Genomic DNA, 24,326 nt, shown 5'->3' with positions numbered 1-24,326 from the left:
ATGACAAAAAATACACATTTGTGGATCTCCTTATCTCCGGGTTCAGCAATACTGCCGTTGTGGCTGGAGTATTCTGGGAAATTTTCTTACCCCATGGTTTTGATTGTGGTCCTGAAAAATCTTTGTTCGAAGGGGGATTCACTCCTTTCACTTAGCCCTACGCCTTCAAGCTAAAGATAATTGGGACACCCCTACCCCTTGGTGTGCATGCGCAAAACAAGGGGTAGGGGTAAGGGGAAGGGCGAAGGGGTAGAATTAAGATTGGGTCTTATTGTAATACTTGTGTTAGCATATGTACTTACATGCTCATGTACAGTAGATCATCTCAAAAAAGTTCAAATGTATTTTGCTCATTTATGATTTATTTTATTTCAGGATAGGTTTAATTTTCGCTTCATTACTTTATTTCACCATTTCTTCCAGCATTTTCTTTCTGTTTTCTTCACACTGTGGGGTTCCTTGTTTAATATCTGGAAATGCAAATCCCCAAATGAGATTCTAAATCTGTTATTTGTGGGGGTGTACCAGGTCATTCAGCCAAAGAGCGAAGAATGTGATCACATTAAGTTCCTGATTGAGGAGAAGGACTCGGAGGAGGAGGCGTTTTATGAAGACTTGGATGGTTTTGAGGAGAATGGGACTCAAGAGACACGAATCAGTCCGTACACCTTCTGCAAGGCTTTCCCGTTTCACCTGATGTTCGACAAGGACCTCATGCTCACACAGTGTGGCAATGCCATCTTCAGAGTCCTGCCACAGGTTTGTCTATTCAAAAATAATTTTAGCCCAGCTATTAAGTGACTTTATCTGCTATGTGCTGTACTCTGAAAAAAAAAAAAAAAAAAAAAAAAATCAATGCACTTATTGTGTTAATATTGTATTGTATGATACTTATTGTGCTACTGAAGTGAATATACCTTGGCGTATTGATATGGAACTGTAATGAGACCAAGTCCTGTCTAGACCTACTTTAGGTGTGTGGTTTCCTGAAAATGGCACACCTAAGAATGTTCATCAGCCAATCAGAATCAAGCATTCACCAACCCTGTAGAGTATTCACTGTATTCTGAGATACAGAATTAAGCTCTGTTCAGTGATTGAGGTCTAAATAATGTTAGACCTGCACAGAATATTGTTTCCGCATTGATACTGCAAATGTGTGCATCAAAAATAGTAAAATCGCAAATTATGCAATGTTGAGCCTGAATTGTAGTTGACCAGGAGCCACTACTAAGGTTAACCATAATGGTGTCAAAGTTTAGCGTTTGCATGTGTTTTTATGGCCTGTGACTGAGCATTTCAAGTGAGTTTAAAACATTTGGACCCAAAAAATTATTATGTTTGGAGTAACAAAGGTGAACTTAATTAATTGTATTAATAATACATATTAATAATAATAAAACGATTTCTGCAAAAATATATATTTTTCTTATTAAGAATTTGTCTTGTTTTTAGTCCAAATATCTATATTTTAAAGCGAAAATAAGATTATTTCAATTTCCCTATTGGCTGACAATTTAGCATGTTTTAATGATAAACTCTTAATTTTGACATTAATTATGAAGGTGAAAACAAAACCATATTTTATTTGATCTAATTTTTAGATATTTGGACTAGAAATGAGACAAAGCAAAGTAAGACAAGCGTTTATTTGCATTGTGATTATTAGTTTCTCTATCTGAATGCTGTTAGACTCCCTTGAAAACCATCAAATAGTGCTATTCAAACCATCTTGCGAAACTGTATCTATAACAGAAAAATAAAATATAGCAATATCAGTTTTCTTTCCAATATGGTGCAGCCCTAAATAATATAATAAGAAAATACCTACATGTATTTGCAACATCAAGCAGCATGAGAGCGGAAGTCTCAGGACAATTAGGTTCCAATGGCTGCGCCCACTCCTACTTGAAAGAATGAGGCCAATAAGGCCACTTAACATAAAGTGGGTCTATGGTTTCTGTTATAAATATAAAATCAGAGATATATGTAACATGTGATGGATGGAAATGTCAAACTGTGTCCTCTTCCAGCTGCAGCCTGGCATCTGTAACCTGTCCTCAGTGTTCTCTCTGGTTCGGCCGCACATAGACTTCAGTTTCCATGGCATCCTGTCTCACATCAACACTGTCTTTGTGCTGCGGAGTAAGGTCTGTCTGCCCAAACCACATTACGTACCGTCTGATATCAAACCACAAACTCTAATGTGTGGTTCATACACAGCTTTTTTTTCTGCAAAATCCACTCCATTATTCCCCAGAAGCATTTAATAGGGTTCAGGTCAATTGGTGATCAATTCATGTGTAAAAATGAAGCCTTCTTTAATGATATGTGTCTGATAAATCTTTGGTTTGTTTAATATAGAATAAGGCCAAATGCAAAATGGCTGTTTAAAGGGATCATTTACCCCAAAATAAAGTTTTTTTCATAATTTACTCCCTCTCAACCTTTCTATATTCCAAACCTGTTTGAGTTTCTTTCACCTGTTGAACACAAAAATATATTTTGAATCATTTAGGGTTAAAAGAATATAATAAACAACATAACAAGCCAGAAACATATTATTCACTCCAATGAAGAACAAATCATAGACTTTGCAAAATCATTGCTTCATGATAATAAAAACAATCAATAATCTAGAAAGTGCACACATCACACATTTACATAAGATGCAGCTATACAGGTGGACTGCAATGCATGCTGTAAAATATATGAAAAATTGTGATTAAAATGCATGACACAAGGTGTGTTTTTGCTTTCATGTAGGAGGGCCTGCTAAATGTAGAGACGGCGGAGAATGAAGATGAACTCACAGGAACAGAGATCAGCTGCCTCAGATTGAAGGGCCAAATGATCTCACTTCCTGAGACGGAGAACATCCTATTCCTATGCTCGCCAAGGTAGATGAGAAAATAAAGACAGAAAATAAATAAATGTTACCACATAAAAACTTTGAAACTTAAATTTTTTTTTAATTTATATCGATTCTTTCTTTCTTTCTTTCTTTCTTACTTTCTTTCTTTCGTTCTTTCTTTCTTTCTTTCTTTCTTTCTTTCTTTCTTTCTTTTTCACTGTAAAAATATGACTAAATCAACTTGACTATATATTAAGCACAACAACATAGAATCAAGTACTTTAAGACACTTTCAGTTTTCAAAGTGTACATGGACATGTCATTCATTCCGAGATCAAAAAATGATTAGAAGTGTTTTAAGCTTTAAGCTTTAAGTTTTAAGCAGCAGTTGGGCTAGTATCTAAAAAATGTTCACATTCTGGTTTTTCTATATGCCTCTTAAAAGCCAAATCCCAGAAGAGGTTTTTTTTTATAATTTTTTTTTCATTTCAAGCACTGTTTGCTAATACCTTATCTCATGCTGGTGTCTGTCTGAGATGAGATGAGTCCACTTTCTGTAAAATGAACAGGTCACTTGGTTCAGACACTCTTTCACTTGCAAACACGACTGCTAGAATAATCTGTGTCCTTCCTGCTGGTTTAGATTGAATCATTTATTGATTTTTTTTTTTTTTAAGAAACAGCAAAAATCCCCATGGCGTGCTCACAGAAGCTTGGACAACTTATTAAAATATATGTGCTGGAAATATTTTCTTACAGAACTGTTTTATTATGTTAAACTCTTTTGCAGAGTAGCTTTTTCCTAATTGACATATAGACTTCTTAATTGATGGGCCTGATCCAGTGTCTTGTGATTTGCATATATCAGTGTTATGAATCTGGATGACCTGACGAGGAGAGGGCTTTACCTGAGTGACATTCCTCTTCATGATGCCACCCGTGACCTTGTGTTACTTGGGGAGCAGTTTCGTGAGGAGTACAAGTTGACCCAGGAGCTGGAGATCTTGACGGACCGTCTGCAGCACACACTCCGAGCCCTGGAAGATGAGAAGAAGAAGACAGACAGGTCAGTCCAGCAACATTTGTCGTTCTGGAAACACTAAAGGGACATTCAATTTCTCTGGATATCTAATTGGATGATAGTTTTAATTGTGTGTGTATATATAATTATTTATCGATGTAATGATATTTAAACATTGCTAATTTTGTTTTGAAGGTCTCATATAATAGTGTCACATCCAAATAATAATAGCAATAATAATAATAATAATAATAATAATTTTAATAAACACTTATTTTATAAATATATATAATATATTTGATACTTCAGAAACGTCACTATAGAGCTAGTATTTGAATGATTCTCTAGCATAATGTATAAAGTGATAACAAAACAGGTTATTTTACTCACATTTTGAGATTATAAGGCTGAACAGCATGAAATGCCATCAGTCTACAAAAATATCTCCCAGTATTTCTCAGTTGCAATCAGGAGATCACAATAATTAACCCCAAAAAAGCCAAAGCAATGCATTCACTACCAGATTACTGTTGTGTTTGTGCAGGAAAAACGCTGAACACATGTGGGCATTTCTTTTTTCTTACTGTTTGCGGAACTAGTCAGCAGTCACTCCAATCTCACACTCAATACACAATTACTATAAAATATAGTATAAATACAGCACTACAACATACAAAAAAGAGAGATCGACTTAGAAAGTCACTTACCAGTTTTATAATGATTTGATCAGCTGTAGTTTGAAATCATGCTGGGGTTTTTTTCTCTAAGGGCTTATTATGCGGTCTCTGTCCCCATTTTGTGGATGGACAACGTCAACCGTCTTTGCTCTGCTCAATGACAGACTAATGGTCGCCCACGTGCTCTCTCTCATAAAAAAGTTACAAATATTTAAAAATAGGCACTATCCTTATACATAAACTGCATAGTTGTAATCAAAACAACTACATTCTTGACTAAAAAAGCCTCAAAAGTACATTAACAGCAGCAATATTTGTGAAACTGTAGAGTGACCTCAGCTTGTTGCTGTATGTGGGCGGAGTAATACACACGGGTGAAGGGTGAAAAGGCTGGACAAGTGCTGTTATGATGTTATTTGCTGAATATCACATGGCTATCAGCCAATCAGATTCAAGAACCAAACAGAACTGTTGTGTGTGTGTGTATATATATATATATATATATATATATATATATATATATATATATATATATATATATATATATATAATATATATATATATATATATATATATATATATATATATATATATACAGTTGAAAACAGAATTATTAGCCCCCTGTTTATTTTTTTCCTCAATTTCTGTTTAACGGAGAGAAGATTTTTTTTCAACACATTTCTAAACATAATAGTTTAATAACTCATTTCTATTAACTGATTTATTTTATCTTTGCCATGATGACAGTAAATAATATTTTACTAGATATTTTTCAAGACACTTCTATACAGCTTAAAGTGACATTTAAAGGCTTAACTAGGTTAATTAGCTTAACTAGGCAGGTTAGGGTAATTAGGCAAGTTATTGTATAATGATGGTTTGTTCTGTAGACTATCGAAAAAATCCGTACAGTTGAAGTCATAATTATTATCTAAAAAAAAAATTAGCTTAAAGGGGCTAATAATTTTGACCTTAAATTTTATGATGATGATAAAAATTTTAAACTGCTTTTATTCTAGCCGAAATAAAACGACTTTCTCCAGAAGAAAAACAATATGCTGCTCCACATACATATATATTTAAATATGAAAAATGTAAGGATTAAAATAAAATATTATTATTGTTTACATAAACATAAAAGCCACTACCTCCTATCACACCTTCTTCACTGTAGAAAGCTTTAGTGGAATCCAGCTCATTTCGTAGATGATCTGCACCATGCACTTAGATTTTTATGATACAGCTCAATATTTGAAAAATCATAATGGGGTACTTTAGATGTTTTAATGTTTGAAGTTTATTGTATTAAAAATATGGTGTTTCTGTTTGAAAGCAGGTGGTTGGTTCTGTGAGGGCTGTCAAATTTAGGTGAAAATCATCAAAAATGCAGTAACTGGCAACTTAAAAAAAAACTCTGGCTGGGAAAGAGTTAAAATATCTTTGTTTTATCTGTCAGCCAGAGTGGCAGATCACTTTGACAGCAACTACTGTAGTTTAGAAGGAAGAAATTCATTGATATTTTTGAGGAATAGATGAAGAAACAAAAGAGGGTGAGACACGTGTCTGATCCTAATCATCACTGTCATTCTGCTACTTCAGTGACATCTAAAAGGGCCACTTTTCATGCGTACATTCTCATGTCAGAAGCTGCTTAGAGTTAAGTTCTGCTGGGTGTCTCATTTCTTATATTTCATTTATTTTCATTTGATACACTTATTACTTCTTAAAAGAATATTTCACCAAATATGATCATTTACTCACTATTTGCTCACCCCAAAGTGATTCCAAACCTCTTTTTTAGAGTTTCTTTTTTTTTGGCTGAACAAAAAAAATTGTGTTTATTTGAAAACAAAATGAACACTTGATGTGGCTCCTAATGACACAATGAGTTCATATCAAACAAAAAACAATGGGCTGTTATTTACAACATTATTTTCTTTCATTCACAGCCCCTGCAAACAGTCCTGAACCCATTCACGACAGTCTAGAACATGATAGTCAAATAATCGTGTATGCCAGATGTTGGAAATCTGTTGAAAGTCAATATTTCCTAATAAGATTATATACATGAATGGAATCGTGCGTTTTATGTTGCATGCAGCATACAGGATTGGCACAAACATCATTATGATGAATAAATCAACATAATCGTCCTCTCTCTATCTCTCTCTCTCTCTCTCTCTCTCTCTCTCACTCTCTCTCTCTCTCTCTCTCTCCATTTTAATCAAACAAGTCAGCTTGTGCCCTCATGTGTGGAAAGAATATTGTTATGGATTAAAGATAATAGTGGCATTAATAATGTTGCACAAATACCAATTATTTCACTTAATAAAACTTCAATATATATAACCAGGAAATAATTTAGTTGTGCTTGAATATGTTGCTTTTTCTCATTCGATGAGTGATTTTAATGAGAGAGTGTAAGAATGTTACTCAAATGTATGATAGCAATTGACTTATATTAATCCCAGAGGAAATTGTAAATTAGTAAATTGGTGGCAAACGTTCGTGTTTGAATGAACTATTTCTTAAATAATTTAGTTTTATGTTTAACTGTAAAACAGCTTCATGTTATAAAAAAAACATTGTGTAGTTTTCCATATCTTTAAATACAATTTATACATTTGTTAAGATATAATTTTTTGGATTCACTGAAGGAAGACCTTTGACAGGTTGTATTGGAGTTTACAATGTTCAATCATTTCCAGGGAAATAAAATAAACAGCTCATCTCCTCCTCTGCATGTCATCATTACCTTTGTACAGTAATCTGTAAACTGCATTACATTTCAATCAGACCATCTCTTCCTGTCTAAATGGGTGGTTACATGAGGCAAGCTGTGAATAAGCTGTAGTTCTACAGTATGCAGGACCATGTGCGAGGACCCAGATCCAGAACAATACACTGAGTAATGCAGCTAAGGTCACTCATGACTAAGACCCTATTCCAGATGGCACACTTGTCCCCTACAGTCCTGCTTTGAGTCTATAATTTGGTGATGTAATGCTGCAGATTTTGGCAATCAAATCTGACCCTGAAATCTGATCTATTGAAATATTTGCAAATTACATAAAATGACATATTAGTTCATGTTTGGATTTCACATATATAAATTACAGTTAAAGTCAGAATTATTAGTCCCCCTTTTATTTTTTTATATATTTCCTAAATGATGTTAGAAATGTGTTTTAAAAATCTGCTCTCCGTTAAACAGAAAATGGGGGGGAAAAAACGGGGCTAATAATTCAGGGGGGGGGGGGGGGGGGGGGTAATAATTCTGACTTCAACTGTAAATGTCATAAATGCAACATGCAGTTAAAAACTAAATTATTCATACATATGGGGTATGAGGAATTTCTGGCTTGACTGTATATTTCAAGATATTTGCCATTTACATATATTTTTTGAAACAATTGGAATTACAAATGTGTACGAATATTGTATATATTTAAATGTGTTTAAATATGTTATTGTATGTTCAGATGTGGCTATGTATGAACAATTATAGCCAATATAATTGAACACATATAACTGAATGGCCATTTTTTAAATACGTTGAACTAATTGACAAATATTTTATATTTGTGAAATCCAAATATGAATTTGTATGCCATATATACATTTAGCATATATTGGCATATATCAGAATTGTACATGCGTATAATGATTTAAAAGAAAAATGATTGAAATCAGTTTCACTTTGTTTCCCTTGCGAACAGCTTTTTAGAGATGGCTGTCTTTCTTTTTGTGCTTGGAAAATGAGGCTGTATTTGCGCTCTCCATGGGGAGCCAGTCTGCCTCGGTCTGTGAGCTCTGTGTTTGTTTATTAAATCTGGTGGAGAACCTTGAACATCACCAGAGACCCTCTCTCTCATCCACATAGACAATAAATTCCAGCTAGAGCTGCTACACAAATGCCTGTGTACAAGTTTAGAGTCTAGTCAGAATTTCAAAAATGACTTGTTCTAGCTACTTTTTAGGTTATTATAAAATATGATTTGGATACAGACCAGGTCTTTTTTTATTTGTGTCCCAAATTGCATGAGTAAATGTGAGTAAAATGTGAGCAGCTGACATGGTCACGTCCTTCTATAAGCGTACATGTTATTTCAGTTGATTTCAAATGTACATTGTTGTTTTTTTCAGTAGCCCACGTGCATTTCTTGGAAACCTGGATGTATGTGACCTGTTGATAACAGGTGAACAAATGGGCTGTATTCTAAATGTGCTGAATAGTGCGGCTTATCTTCACTAGCAGATGTTCTGCACTTAAACTTGTACAGTTGGTCAGTTTAGGATACTGAGATTTGATTGTGCCATTTCTTCAAGGTTTATGAATATAATTTTAGGACACGCATTTTATATGCAAATACTGTACTAGTAGTTTTCACCTCCTAGAAAATAGCTTTTGACCATTTGTATTTACTGTGAATCAGGCTGTTTATTTATTTATTTTGGACTGCGTACCGGGCCAGCACAGCTTTTATTATTTATGATGTTTGAGCAATAATGTGAAATGTTTTTATAAATAGCTTGTTTGTATTCTTGCAACAAGGTCTTAGCTGCAGCAAACCCGGCAATTTCTATCCATAATTTAACACATTTAGGAGTTTTGTCCAAAAAAGTAATGCTTAAGTTAGTTACCATGGCAAAACTTATTTGAGAGAAAGAATCATGTTTTCCCCAACATTTTTACTGAACACACTGGAAAACTAATTTGTTTGGGATTAAAAAGATAGTATTTTAGCTAATCCTGTAAACTATTACTTGAACCTTACTATAATAATAAAGTCATACAGCATAGATTGTGTCAAAGCTGCTTGACAGTGATAATCAGGAAAATGACAGAAGTCAAAAAACATTTTATTGGTCAGACATATTAAATGTATCACGTTATATCTTAATTTTTTATATAATAATCACTGCTCAAATGTAAAAATTATGCAAATATGTACAGTAAATTTAGCAAAAGGTAATTTTTTACTGGAATGTCTAAATCTAAGAATACAATATGAATCAAATCCAATTTGTTTTTTGTAATGGTTAGTTCCGCTTCCGGGAACTTCGTCGGTGCTTCAAATATCAATGCTATGTCAACACTTCATGTTTGTCAAAGTCCTGGAGCACATGTATAATATAGCACAGTTATTTTTCAAAGGATGGCAGAAAATAAATACAGATGTTGTGTTCCTCCCTGTCCTCGTTATTTGACAGAGGAGGAAACACATGAGCTGTGCAGGAAAGGATCATGCACAGTCAGCCCTCAAAAAGGCTGGCTCTGTTCATTGTGATTCTGTACCCATGGAGAGTAATAAGGAACTGTCGGGCATTTTTCAAGACAAACCCCACGGCTTGCGTTCCTCGCGGCTCAAGTCCTTTCATGCCAGGGCAGGTCGTCGGCACGTGTCACGAGTTTTTACAAATAGATTTAGATTTGGTTAGAGACAGGTTTGAGGGCTCTTTCTCTACCCTTATCTGCTATATCTGGGTCTTTCTTTCCCACTTCTGTCCGTTAGAGTTCTGTCTTGTCCCCTCCGAGGAGGAGGATAAATTGAGCATCTGTTTGGGAAATGAGATCTGCCACCTCAATCTCCCAAATATGAGGACCTGGTGGAGGTTTTTACTCATGTTGCTGCAAATAATATAATAAAATAAATGGAAAATTGGTAGGTTATGACATAAGGCCTGTTCAGCCCACATAACGTTATGTCGGATTGATGACTCACATGGAGGAGCATTTGTCTCATTATCTCCAAGTTGAAAGATCAACTGCAGTGACCTCAGTGGGAAGTTGAGAACTTCTTTGGGCCTCTGACCTGTCTCTCTGCACAGTTGAGATGGCCAAGGCCATCGGTTAATCAGTGGTGGCTCTCGTGGATATGGAGATACATTTGTGCCAAAATCATGCAAACATCAAGCAAGATGATAAAACCTTTCTTGTTGCTGATTTCGGTGACCAAGCATTTTTCTGACAATGTCACTCATTCAGCCCTTAGTCTAAAACCTCTGGGACTGTTAGACAGGAGCAGCCCCAGCCATCAAACAGCTCCTAACATAAGCGATGAGCGGTGCAGAAAGAGAACGTTGCCACCCGACTTCACCATAAAAAACTGGGGGGCTTCGTGAGACAGCGCCCTCAGCTGATGACCTCGGTACTCGGTAGGACCATTGTGGTCCACAAGAAGGTGTTAAAGAGACTAGGTGGGCAATCCCCTCTGGCAGAGCATCATCAACTACCGTGTGTAGCACCTGCCCCTCCCCAATGCCCTCAGGGGGTCACACTGGCAATCTGGCTCCCTCTGGTCTTTCAGGGGGCAGTGACCCCGGAGATACACCTTCTCAGTGTCCGCCCCTGAGCGCTGCACCCATTGGAGGGCTCGCTCCCTTCATGAAGAGTTTAAGAGCCGTTAATTCAATTGTCTGCTACCAGTCATCCATTTCAGGTCCTATAATTAGCTACTGAGGAAAATCCAGAGGCCAGTCTGACTGATAGCTTGGAATGTCTGCAGAATGTCAGGCTCCACTACATTTACTGGGTATTTGTATACTCAATTATCTAGTTGGCTGGTTGATTCTAGCTTAGTTGGAGCACATATTGGTTGGATATTGAGATGTCATTCTTGACCATATCAACAAACGCTACGGTTACTAAAGTAACCCTTCGTTCCCCGAGGGGGGGAACGGAAATGCTATGTGGAAACTTCCACTATGGGGATTTCGTCAGAATCCAATCATCTGAAAGAGTATAAAAACGGGCCAATGAAATGCCAATGAGTTGGCAGCGTCAGCGTGCACAGCTGGCGTCAATGACAATCAGTCATGCTATAAAGACGCAGCCAGTGCCATGCTCGACATCCTTTTCTAGCTGAAGAGACTTTCACGCTCAACAGCTAAGGGACAATCGTTGTGGCGAAGGAACATAGCATTTCCGTTCCCCCCCTCGGGGAACGAAGGGTTACTTTAGTAACCGTAGCGTTCCCCTTCGGATGGGGAACTCCAATGCTATGTGGAAACTTCCACTATGGGGAAATCTATGGAAAACGCCACAACGAAAGAACCTTACTGCGCCCCTGGCGAAGGGTGTGCCACGCAGTAGAGCGAGCGCACCTACAACGCCCCGAGACACAGTCTTCCAACGTGTCCCCTGGCCCTCACTTACCTGTTCAGAAACGGTTATATTTTTCGGGGAGTCGCAATAACCCAGTAAAAAGGTTTTGATACGACAGTACGTTGGGAAAGCGTTCAGTCCCGATAGGGAGGACGCTGCGGAGCTCACCTGCTACCCAGAGGGGAGACCTGGTGACAATCTATGGACCAGCCCAGAGATGGGGGGGTCCTAGCATAAGGATGGTTAGCGGGGAGGGAAGACACGAGCCTGCCCTAGAAGGGGGGACTATACCGTGGCTGAGTGAACGTATGGGATCGCCAGCGGGGATCACACATAGCAGGCACCTATACCCAGAACGCGGGCTGACCAGCGGGCATGCCGACAACGTAACGGGCCAACACCTGACTCCTCCGCTGAGTCAGGTGCTGGGGGCCTCGGAGGAACTCTGCAGGGTTCGCCAAAGAATGGGGAACTAAACTGACAAAGCTGAAAAAGCGCACGTATCTCCGGGTTAGGGAGAGTGGCGCAGTAAGCGTGTTTCGACACCTCAACCGAATCGTTTCCTCAATCACCAAGGGTTGCCTAATACCCTTGAGGAAACCGGCTCCACTCGCAGATTGTAACCTTGCAAATGTATTGGGTGTCACCCAACCCGTAGCTCTACAAATGTCTGTCAGAGAGGCGCCGCGTGCTAACGCCCAGGAGGATGCGATGCTCCATAGTGGAGTGCGCTCTCACCCCCGGGGGACACGGCTCACCCTGGCCCAAAGGCGAGGGAGATGGCATCCACTATCCAGTGGGCCAACCTCTGTTTAGATACGGCACTTCCCATCTGCCGACCACTGTAATGGACAAAGAGCTGGTCAGAGGATCTAAGGCTCTGAGTGTGGTCCCCATATATTCGCAAAGCGCGAACAGGACACAACAATGAAAGGGCTGGGTCTGCCTCCTCCGTGGGCAGCGCTTGCAGGCTCACTACCTGATTGTTAAAACGATGTGGTAGGAACCTTGGGCACATAGCCGGGCCGGGGTCTCAGGACAACGTGAGAGTAGGCCGGCCCGAATTCTAGGCACGAGTCACTGACCGAAAATGCCTCCAGGTACCTAACCCTCTTAACCGATGCCAACACGGCCAGCAGAGCTGTCTTCAAGGACAGAAATCTCAAGGATACTGAGTCGAGTGGTTCGAAGGGATCTCCACGTAGGCTCGTAGCACTACCGCGAGATCTCAAGAGGGTATGAGAGGGGGGCGGGGGAAAACATCCGCCTCGCACCTCTGAGGAACTGGATGATGAGGTTATGCCTCCCCACGGTGCCGCCATCCACGCATCATGATGAGCGGAGATGGTGGCCACGTAAACCCTCAGTGTGGAGCGCGACAGCCTTCGCTCCACCTGTCCTGAAGGAAAGAAAGCACAACACTGATCTGGCAAGATCGGGGGTCTTCTCGGCGAGAAGCGCACCACTCAGTGAATAGACTCCACTCCAGGGCGTAGGCATGCCTCGTAGAGGGTGCACTAGCCTGAGTGATGGTATTAACCACCGCCACCGGTAGGTTACCTAAGTCTTCCTCGTCGCGTCTTATGGACCCCACGTGGAGGTTCCACAGAACTAAGCGAGGGTGCCAGATGGTGCCCTGTCCCTGAGAGAGTAGGTCCTCTCTCAAAGGGACTCGCCAGGGGGGGCGTCGCGAGGAGGGAGAGTTCTGATATCCAGGTCCGGTTGGGCCAGGGGCGCAACTAGCAAGACCTGCCCCTCGTCCTCCCTGACCTTGCACAGAAACTGCGCGAGTAGGCTCACTGGGGGGAGTGCATACTTACGCATGACTCGGGGTGGAGTCGCCATTCTCCCGGGGAAGGAGCTGCCGTGAGAGCCTGTTGGCCGCACGGTTGAGCCCATCCGGGGTGTGAATAGCAAGCAGCGACTTCAGCCGCGTATGACTCCAGAGGAGCAGACGGCGAGCGAGCTGAGACATGCAGCGGAAGCGTATACCCCCATCCGGATGGAACACGCTACCGCGGCCGTGCTGTCCGTCCTGACCAGCACATGTTGCTCCCTCAGCACCGGTAAAAAGCGGCGCAGAGCGAGAAACACTGCCAACAGCTCTAGGCAGTTGATATGCCAATGCAGCTGGGTTCCCCTCCACAGGTCCGCAGCAGCATGCCCGCTACACACGGCCCCCCACCCCATACTGGAGGCATCTGCCGAAACGACAGCCTGCCTGGACGCCTGACCTAGGGGCACACTGGCCCGTAGGAAGAAGGGGTCCTTTCCAGGGGGTGCGGGTGCGGTGACACAGCGCAGTGACAGTCACTCGGTGTGTGCCCGCGTGCCATGCGCGTCTGGGGACCCGATCGTGAAGCCAATGCTGTAGTGGTCTCATATGGAGCAATCCGAGCGGCGTGGCCGCGGCTACGGATGCCATATGCCCCAGGAGCCTCTGAAATAATTTCAGGGGGACCACTTTTTTTCCTGTCAAACTCTCTCAGACAGTTCAGCATTACCTCGGCGCGCTCTCGTGAGAGGCGCGCCTCCATAGTGATCGAGTCCAGCTCCAACCAGAGAAAGGAGATGCTCTGCACGGAGGCGAGCTTGCTCTTTTCTCGGTTGACCTGAAACCCCAACGGGCGGAGGTGCCGGAGCACCTTGTCTCTGTGCATAATCAATTGCTCCCGAGAGTGGGCTAAAAATCAACCAGTCATCGAAATAATTGAGCGTGCGGATGCCGGCGAGCCGAAGGGGCGCGAGGGCACCCTCCGCGAGCTTGGTGAAAACTCGCGGAGACAGAGAGAGCCCGAAGGGGAGGACCTTGTATTGCCACGCTCGACCTTCAAACGCAAACCGCAGAAACTGCCGGTGGCGTGGAAGTGTGGAGATATGAAAATACGCGTCCTTCAGATCTATTGCTGCAAACCAATCCTGAGAACGAACGCATTGCGTGATGCGCATCTGCGTAAGCATTTCGGAGCGCAGCCAGTGAAGGCAGCGGTTCAAAATGTGCAGATATAGGATTGGCCATAGCCCACCGCTTTTTTTTTTTTTTTTTTTTTTTGGGGGGGCACGATGAAGTGCGGGCTGTAAAACCCGCGTTCCATCTCGGCTGGAGGGCCGGCTCGATTGCATCCTTCGCCAGGAGGACAGCAATCTCCTCTCGCAAGACAGGGGCGGACGCAGGACTAACCCTGGTCGCCCGTGAACCTGGGAGGCCGTTTAGCGAACTGAATCGCATAGCCGAGTCTGGTCGTATGGATGAGCCATTGCGATGGGCTGGCCCGCGCTAACCAGGCAGGCAGAGCCCCCGCAAATGGTCCCACCCGCACGATCGCTGACGTGCCAGCGGCGGGGCAGCGTGGAGTGAGTGGGCTCATCCGGGGAGCGCTGGGGTCCCACAGGAGAGCAGGAGAGGAGATGTTCTCGTCTCGCACTCAAACTCCAGGAGAGGGGCTGGGAGTGGAGAGAAAGGAGACCGTTCTCTCGTGCTCCATGAGCCATTGGCGAAATGCACCGATCCTGCGAGCTGGAAGGCATAGCGTCCCAGACTGGCAGTGTTCGGGCTGTCACATCCGGAGGAGGGGAAAAGTGCTCTTTCACTGAGGATTTTGATGGCGTTTTTTTTTTTTTTACGCCTTTAAATAACGTGCCCCGCCCTCCAGCGGGGAAAGAGCAAATTCCCTCCTCCCCAGATGGCCCGCCTCAGGGACGCTTCGCGGTCCGTTTTACCGAACTTAGCGGCGCCCTGGGCGGGGGACGCCGGTTGCCTGCGCGATGCTCGGCGCAGCCGCGTGGCCGGAGGCGCAGGCGGGGCGGCGAAGCAAAGCTGCGGGCGGGCGTCCTCGGCGAAAAAGCAGCGGATGTGGATGGCTCGGCGGGGGGGAGCGGTCATACAATCCCGCCGATAGAGACCTCGCCCATCGCCTCCGACTGCTCTTTCACCGGTGTGAATTCCTGGGCGAATTCACTGCCAGTGTCGCCGAACAGGCCAGCCTGGGAAATGGGTGAGTTAAGAAAGCGAACTTTGTCAACGTCACGCACATCACCAGGTTTAGCCTGAGGTGGCATTCCTGGATCACGGATGTGATCATCGTCCTTCCCAGGGCACACACAGCCGACTTTTTTTTTTTTTTTTTTTTGTAAGAGCATAGTCGGTTGCGGTGCGGAGCGCATGCTCAGTCCTGGGTCAGAACCATCCTCGCGCAGCCGGGCCAGCGCCTGCGCTTGGTAGCGCAGGTAGGTGGCCATAGCGTGCATGGTGAGGGGGAAGGCGCACGCAGCACACTGCGTGAGCCTACTGTGCCCAACCAGGAAGAAGGGGATGGGGAGGCTTAGAAGGTCTCGCCTTCATCCTCCACATCACACCCCTCTAATCGGTCCGGCCGCGGAGCTGGGGGATAAACCATCTCCAGAGCCACGGCCGAAGCAGCCTGGGGAAGCACAGCCGCAAAGTCTGCTTCTGGATTCGACGCCGCGCTCAAAGTCCCGGAGGGAGCGAGCGGGTTCGAATCCTCGTCAGACCTTGACAGCCCAACCTCCAAGGATGGTGAGGATGGAAGCGCACGCAGATCGGGCAGAAAAAAGTGCCCTCAGGACAGCGTGAGTTTACTGTGCACTTCCGGGAAGAAGGGGACGGGAGGCTTTGAAGGTCTTGCCTCCTTATATCCTCCACATACACCCATCTAGTCGGTCCGGCCGCGGGGCTGGGGGATAAACCATCACCAGACCCACGGCCGAAGCAGCCCGAGAAAGCACGGCCATCATGTCTGCTTTTTAGATGCTAACGCCGCGCTCTCCACCCCGGAGGGAGGGAGCGAGCGGGCTCGCATCCTCAACAGACAATGACAGCCCATCCTCCGATGCAGCGATGGACATCTGACCCCCGGTGTCATCAGGTGAGAGAGCGACCATCCAAGGACGGAGCGCTTCTCTTCACCTGAAGCTTGGATGGAGCGCGTGGAGGAGCGAGAGGTCCACGGCCCGGGGGCGGCGGATTTACTCTCACTGAAACCCTCAGATCTGCCCGAGTGCCAACCGCAGTGCGGGGGACAACTGGGGTGGGTGGCTCTTTTGCAAGAGCGAGCCGCGATCTTAACTGCGCAACAGACATGACATCAGTGATGGCATGCACTGCCCGCGAGCACCGCATTAACATGCTGGACCCCCAGACATGAAACGCTGTGCTCGTGCCCATCATCCGGGGATAGGAAACCACCGCATCCAGAAACGCACGGTCGGAGTGACGTCTTGAAAAAGACGCGCTGCACGACCGTGTTGCTCTTTTAGGAAAGCTTTTTTCCTATATACAAACCGCTCTTGGAGGACCGGACCCAAAGGACGCCAGGCAAGGGAGAAATACCCAGCTCGACCATCTGCCACTGCGTATACGCGCTCTGGACCGGGAGAAGCCGCTTCTCGATCTCTCTCTGTAGACACAGGTTGGAGATACCCTCAAAGACTCTCTCAGAAGCTTCGTGAAAGGCTCTGAAAGCGAAAGGATGTCGAGCATGGCACTGGCTGCAAATTTATAGCATGACTGATTGTCATTGACGCCAGCTGTGCACGCTGACGCTGCCAACTCATTGGCATTTCATTGGCCCGTTTTTATACTCTTTCAGATGATTGGATTCTGACGAAATCCCCATAGTGGAAGTTTCCACATAGCATTGGAGTTCCCCATCCGAAGGGGAACTGGAGTTACGGCTGAACACAAAGAAAAGTGTGCTTGTCTCAGCCCAAATGACCACCTTCTTAGAAGTATTTTGGGACTCCACAACAATGAATGCGTGTCTGTCCCCGTCTCGGATCGAGTTGATCCTGTCAATCATAAGCATATTCAAGCTAGGCCAATCCATCACTTTGAAACCGTTTCAGAAACTATTAGATCAGCGTCCAACTTGATACCACATGGCCTGTTGAGACCACTACAGTGGTGGCTCAAATACAGTGGAAAGGCGAAATCTGTTTTGCATGATCAAGGTTACACTGTGTTGCCGTCGATCTCTGGCCATGTGGAACAAGCCCTGGTTCCTGTCCCAGGGCCCAATGCTGGCAGCAATTTGTCAACACATCACACTGATGACAAATGCTTACTGCAGGGGCTGGGGAGCAACCCTGAGGGGCCTACATTGCAACAACATTAGTCTATCGCTTTGATAGATTTTAGAGAAACCCCAAAATGGTGAGTTTCCTTCGTGGCTCTTTGAGGCTGAGGTCTCCAAGCAGCACTATGGTTTTGACTTGGGACCTGTTCATAGTGCTCAAGAGCCTGTCGGCAGCTCCCTTTGAACCTGTTGAGGGTTGTCAGAAAGGATGCTGACAATCAGAGCCGTCTTCATTCTGGCAATTTCCCTACTCAAAGGAGTAGGAGGCTCTATCTACAGGCCCTATCGGTGGCCCCTTCTAAATTTAAGGTCTGTACTAACGTGGCTCAACCTAAAGTGCTGCAGGCCTTCATCCACCTCCTTTCACATCACAAGACCAGGAAAAGCTTAATTTGCTTTGCCCAGTTATGGCTCAGAATGCATACGTCCACAGAGCTGCTCAGTGGCGTAGATCAGAACAGTTGTTTGCTTTGTGAGGAAACCCATCTTGGTTCCCATGTGTTCAAGCAAACTTTGAGCAGGTGGATAGAAGTTGCTATCTCACTAGCATACAAAGCCTAGTGTCAGCCCTGTCCTTGGCCCAATCAACATAGGTATGGTGGCTTATAAAGCCTTATGAACATCCTTCTGATGTATCCAATTTAGTGGAAAGCTCTACCCCTCACACCTTCACCTGGTTTTATCAACTAGTTATAGATCTCTTTAGGGTCTAACTTTTTAGTGTCTTGACGCGAACATGTCACCCCGGCACTTGTCAATATGGTGTTGGTGGGATTGCGTTTCCATAGTGATATTTGAAGCAGCGTAAAAGTTTCATGAAGAGGAAAGTTTCAGCTTACAACCATGTAACCATGGTTCTCTAAGGGGAACGAGATGCTGCCATTGTTTTGACTAAAGCCCAGGCTATATAAAGCTTCCTGGTATGACGTCACATAAAGCAGTGATGTCCAGCCAATTCAATTGGAGTGATTACACATGTGATTCAGGCCTTCGACAAACACGAAGTGTTCTCATAGCATTAATATTTGATGCAGTGTCTTGCTCCCATCGGGGGAACCATGGTTACAGTGGTTCACAAAGGCTGTCATAACCTGCTTCCATAGCAGATGTATTTAAATAAATGCTTTAAATAATCAAGACATCACTAACAGCTTAATTAAAATGTAATGAATACATATTCAATTCAATTTAATTCATGTTTATTTATATAGCGCTTTTTACAATGTAGATTGTGTCAAAGCAACTTAACATAGTTCTAGTAAAGTCCAGATTTCAGAGTTGAAGTTTAGTTTAGTTCAGTGTGGTTTAAAATTTCACTGCCATAAGTTCAAACACTGTAGAGCAAATCTACCGAAGCACAGCTCCACAAGTCCCGATCCAAGCAAGCCAGTGGCGAGGGGAAAAAAAACCCACCAATTGGGCATGACTATTATTCTTCTGGCCAAACTTCCTGTGTGGAGATGCAGTCTAGGCACCAGAGGCTGGAGAAGCTGGATGTCCATCGTGGAGAACTGCAGGTGTGAGTAGGGCACTGGCAGGAGGTCAGGCTAGCCCACAGGATCAATGAGGGGACTCATTTGTCACTGTGGTCTTTCAGGAATCAGTCTCATGCCCTCCATTCCTCTATGACCACCACAGCATCAACTCGGGATATGACCTGGTCCAGGATTACGGATACCTTGGGATCATCTCTTCACAGGTCTTGGATCACATCAATAGCTTTGCATAGTCTCTAGGGAGCTCGGAATTAGTAATCCCAGGTGGAAATAGAGAATAAAGAAATTAGTGTATTTAAACAAGATGCAAAAATTGTGTTATAAATGAAAATAGCTGTTATAGAAACAAACATGTAAAGCAAATGAGAGTTTCTAACACAATGTCTGGTGTACCTGTATAACGGAGTAGCGTGTCCTACAGGTGGTTGTCAAGCCAGCTCATCTACATGGAGCACATTCATGCATCGTTTCATTATGCGAAGTATTGAATGTATGCTTTACTAAAAAGATAGGTTTTTAATCTAGTTTTAAACTGAGTGTCTGAGGCTCAGACATTATCAGGAAAGCTATTCCAGAGTTTAGGAGCAATAAATAAGAAGGTTCGAGCTCCTTTACTCGACTTTGCTATTGTAGGTACTATTAGAAGCAGAAGAGTTTTGAGATCTTAAAGAGCGGGTTGGATTGTAGTGAGACAGAAGGTTGGTTAGATAAACAGAAGCTAGATTATTTAAAGTTTTATAGGTAAAAGGCAATATTTTATAATCAATACGGAACTTAACAGGCAGCCAGTGTAAAGAGGATAAAATTGGGGTGATATGATCATATTTTCTAGACCTGGTAAGAACTGAGAGCATTACAGTAATCCAGCCTTAAAGTCATAAAAGCATAAACTAGCTTTTCGGCATCTGAGATGGATAGCATACTTCGCAACTTTGCGATATTTCTCAGGTGAAAGAAGTCGGTTTTTGTGACATGGGATATATGATTTTCAAATGTTAAATTGCTATCTATTATAACACCTATATCTTTTACAGTAGAGCTAATGCTAATTTTATATCACTTTAATTGGAGATCGAGTTGTGAGGTCTGCTGTGTACAGGATTTAGGCCCATTAAGTAATAATTCCGTTTTGTCTAAATTTAAGAGAAGAAAATTGTTGGTCATCCAGTCTTTAATACACTCAGTTAGCTTAGACAGTTCAGACGTCTCATCGTTTTGTTGAAATATATAAACAAATATAATATGTAAACAGCAAAGGGCCTAAAACTGATCCTTGATGCACCCCATACTTTACTGGCCTGACTTGCGAAAGCTGTCCATTTATATTCAGAAACTGGTAACAATCAGCTGAATATGACCATTGTAGAGTCTGTCCCTGGATACTTGTTGAATTTAAGTGATCTGTGAGGATATTGTGGTCGATGGTGTCATATGCAGCACTAAGATCAAATAAAACTTATAACAAGATGCACCCTAGGTCAGCAGCTAAGAGTAAATTGTTGGTTATTTTCACTAATAGGGTTTCTATTCTGTGATGAGGCCTGAAACCTCACTGAAACACTTCAAAAACATTGCTCATCTGCAGGAAGGGGCATAATTGTACAGAAACAACTTTTTCTAGTGTTTTAGACATAAATGGAAGATTTAAAATAGGCCTATAATTAGCTAAGTTGCTGGGGTCCAGTTGTGGTTTCTTAATAATAGGCTTAATAACAGCTAGCTTAAAAGTATTTTGAACATGGCCTAAAGATAAAGAAGAGTTGATGCGGTTAAAAATAGGTTCTCCTATTACAGGTTGCGACTCTTTCAGTAATTTTGTTAGAATTGGGTCTAACATACATAAGTTTATCTAGCTCTTTCTGTTCTATGATTTTGAAGCACTGTAGATTATTTTGATTCAGTGGAATGTTTAATGGATCTGAAGTATAAGGCGGTGCAGAAAGTTTAACATATTCTATTTTCTCTCTGAAGCCTCCTATTTTATTACATAGGCTAAAACTAAAATATTCTGAAAAGTGCTCATCTTTATAGTTAATTTCTCTGGTTGGCTAACAATTGAGTCATACTTGTTCTAATTAGAAGCTTTCACAATTTAGCTGCTACTTCACATTGTATTTTCTCAGCCCCAGTGATGTTTAGCGCTACAAGATGTCATAGGTGATTTAATCTTTATTTTTGTTACATAGCTTATACGTCAATGTACCATCATGTTATAATACCACATCTTGGATTATGTTATCCTCCAGTTGTTCATTTTAGATGGTCGTTCTTATAACGGAGTTCCTATAACTACCTGGTATGAAAGGTTCTCGAAATAAAACACAAAGCTTATTGAGACTAATAATGGAGCTGCACATTTAAGTTTTAATAATGTTTTATTCATGCATCTACTGAAACAGCATACACTAAACATTGATCTGAGGATTTAAGAATCAATGTTGAGAAAAAGAGAGAAAAAAAAGAAGTTGGTAATTAAGTTCCACACATGAGATGGATAAAAGAACACTATTTGTTCAATGCACACACACACACACACACATACACAGTCTGGGGTCAGTAAGATTTTATTTATTTCTTGATTTATGTCTTTATTGAAAATACTAATTAATGCACTGAATTGATTAACACATACTGTAAATGCAAAAATACAGCAGTTCTTCTGAACTTTACATTTCTGCAAGAATCCTAAAGATGTATCACCGTTTACACAAAAATATTACATAACACCAAATAATTTCAGAAGATTTATTACACAGAAGACTAAAAATTCTGCATTCCATCACAAAGATTTTTTTAATATATAAAAATATAGTTCAGAATATCAGTGATTTTTATGTAACCACTGCAGCCTTGTTAAGCATAATAGACTTAAACAGAAATAGATATATTTATAAATAGAAAAGTATATTCATAAAGAGCCTGTAATGATGATCATGCAGTGATGAAAGTAGGTTTGAAATGCCTTTTGATTATAGAGGTTTATATTTGTGTTTTTTTTTCCATTGGTAGTAAGATAATATAAACAGAACAGATGGATGAATGTCTGAATGTTGAGAGCCAGTACTCAAACAGCTCTGTGGATAATTAGCACTCAACCTTCAGGGGAAGCACTGTGTCTAAAAGAATGAAATGATGCACATTATTCTATGGTCAGCTAAAATGAATTTCACAAAAGGATTCATTTTTGTCAAGTCTTTTTAACAAACCTTTTAACAAACAACTGTATTGCTTTAAAGAGCACAAACCAGTAAAATGTGGCTATGTGAGTCAATCATCTTTTGTTCAGTGACATTGAATACAATGAATATATGTGTTTCACAGAAGAGTGCACATTTTAATAATGCTGTCTTTGTTTCAGGTTGCTGTATTCTGTTCTGCCTCCGTCTGTAGCCAATGAACTGCGACATAAGCGGCCCGTGCCTGCTAAACGATACGACAACGTGACCATTCTTTTTAGCGGCATTGTTGGCTTCAATGCATTCTGCAGCAAACATGCATCTGCAGAGGGAGCCATTAAAATCGTCAACCTTCTCAATGACATCTACACCAGATTTGACATTCTCACCGATTCTCGAAAGAACCCTTATGTGTATAAGGTGAGTAAATTTTGACCTGGAAATTTGATGGATGGAAAAGCTTTTTTGTTTTGTTTTGTTTTGTTTTGTTTTGTTTTGTTTTGTTTTGTTTTGTTTTGTTTTGTTTTGTTTTGTTTTGTTTTGTTTTGTTTTGTTTTGTTTTGTTTTGTTTTTGGTTTTGTTCAACGCTTTGTATCACAAATACGACACAGTACACTCTCAGAAATAAAGGTACGCAAGCTGTCACTGGGGTGGTACCTTTTCATAAGGTACAAATTTGCATTTAAAGGGTCCATATTGGTAGCTTAAATGTATATATTAGTACCTAAAAATTTTATGAGGAACACTTTTGTACTTTTTAGGTACCAATATGTACCCTTGAGGTATTAATATGGACATTTTAGGTACAAAATTGTATCTTTTGAAAAGGTACCACCCCAGTGACAACTTGCGTTCCTCTGTTTTTGAGAGTGTACAAGATAAGCTACAGAGCAAACTGACCACACCAAAAAAAGTCCATATGTATATAAATATGTCAAGTAAAAGTATTCAATTACAAACCATAGACGTCTTTTTGGTATTGTGGTGTTGTGCAAAGAACTGCACAGAAAATAAACATTTATTCATTGATATTATGTCCCTGTAAATATTATTATTATTATTATGAAAAGGAACAAAAGTTGTTAGCGTCACACTGCCCCGCTGCGTTCATTTTATCTAACTTCAGTTAAACTTACTGAAAGTTGAAGTATGTTTTCACGGTTTCACAAAAGTGTAGGCTTTAGCATGTATTTTCAATGAACCTGTGTTCAATTTTACTGAATACTGAAAAGGCCTTAAAATGAATAGACACATACTAACGTCTTAATCGTGCTAACAGATATATGCAGAGATATTTTTGGCCATGTCCAGAGATTTTAAGGACACAAAAGTAACACCTCTTTTTTTAATTGTGACTGGCCTAAAAATATCTTGAAAAAAATATGTAAATGAACAATTATGTGTGCATTTGCTTTTGAAAAGATGTGTTAGCCACAATGCTTAATGTTATTCCTGTGATCACTTTAAGAAAACATAATAAAAGTGTCACTTTTAACTCATGTAATAAAATTGCCAGTTACAAAAGTTCAGCTACAAAGTTCAAAGACAAAAAATCTTTTATGATACATCATTATATGATAAATCTTTTACGATGTACCTAATTAGATCAATAAATGACTGACTATATTTAGAGCAGAGTGTGAAGCTTATTGTAGGTCAAGTGCCAGATTGAATCATCTAATGTGGGCTGCCTTTTTTTTTACATTTATTAAAACTTGCTGTAGGCAACCAAGAGCACACTTCACATTATTTTCTAACCAACACTTGAGGTATAAGAGAAACATGAAATTTACTAAATTTAACTCAAGCCTTTTGATTCCATGTAGATTTGGTAGACATTTGGTAATTACAGCTGGCAACAAAACAACATTGAAATATTTTTGATATTACAAAAATATT

General features: G+C 41.5%; 1 protein-coding gene across 1 annotated transcript in view; it reads left to right on the top strand.

Annotated features, from left to right (window-relative positions):
* Nucleotides 1-24,326, top strand: part of gucy1b1 (guanylate cyclase 1 soluble subunit beta 1) — a 47,371-nt gene that overhangs the window by 11,318 nt on the left and 11,727 nt on the right. The window contains exons 6-10 of the mRNA XM_056459419.1: nt 529-759; nt 2,034-2,150; nt 2,767-2,900; nt 3,723-3,920; nt 22,610-22,847. Of these exons, the coding sequence (XP_056315394.1) occupies nt 529-759; nt 2,034-2,150; nt 2,767-2,900; nt 3,723-3,920; nt 22,610-22,847 (918 nt within the window). The remainder of the gene's footprint in view (nt 1-528; nt 760-2,033; nt 2,151-2,766; nt 2,901-3,722; nt 3,921-22,609; nt 22,848-24,326) is intronic.

The sequence above is a fragment of the Danio aesculapii genome, chromosome 1 (genome assembly GCF_903798145.1).
Source record: "Danio aesculapii chromosome 1, fDanAes4.1, whole genome shotgun sequence".
NCBI classification, from domain to species: Eukaryota; Metazoa; Chordata; class Actinopteri; order Cypriniformes; family Danionidae; genus Danio; species Danio aesculapii.
The sequence above is the reverse complement of the archived record's forward strand: the minus strand, read 5'-3'. Positions and strand labels throughout refer to the sequence as shown.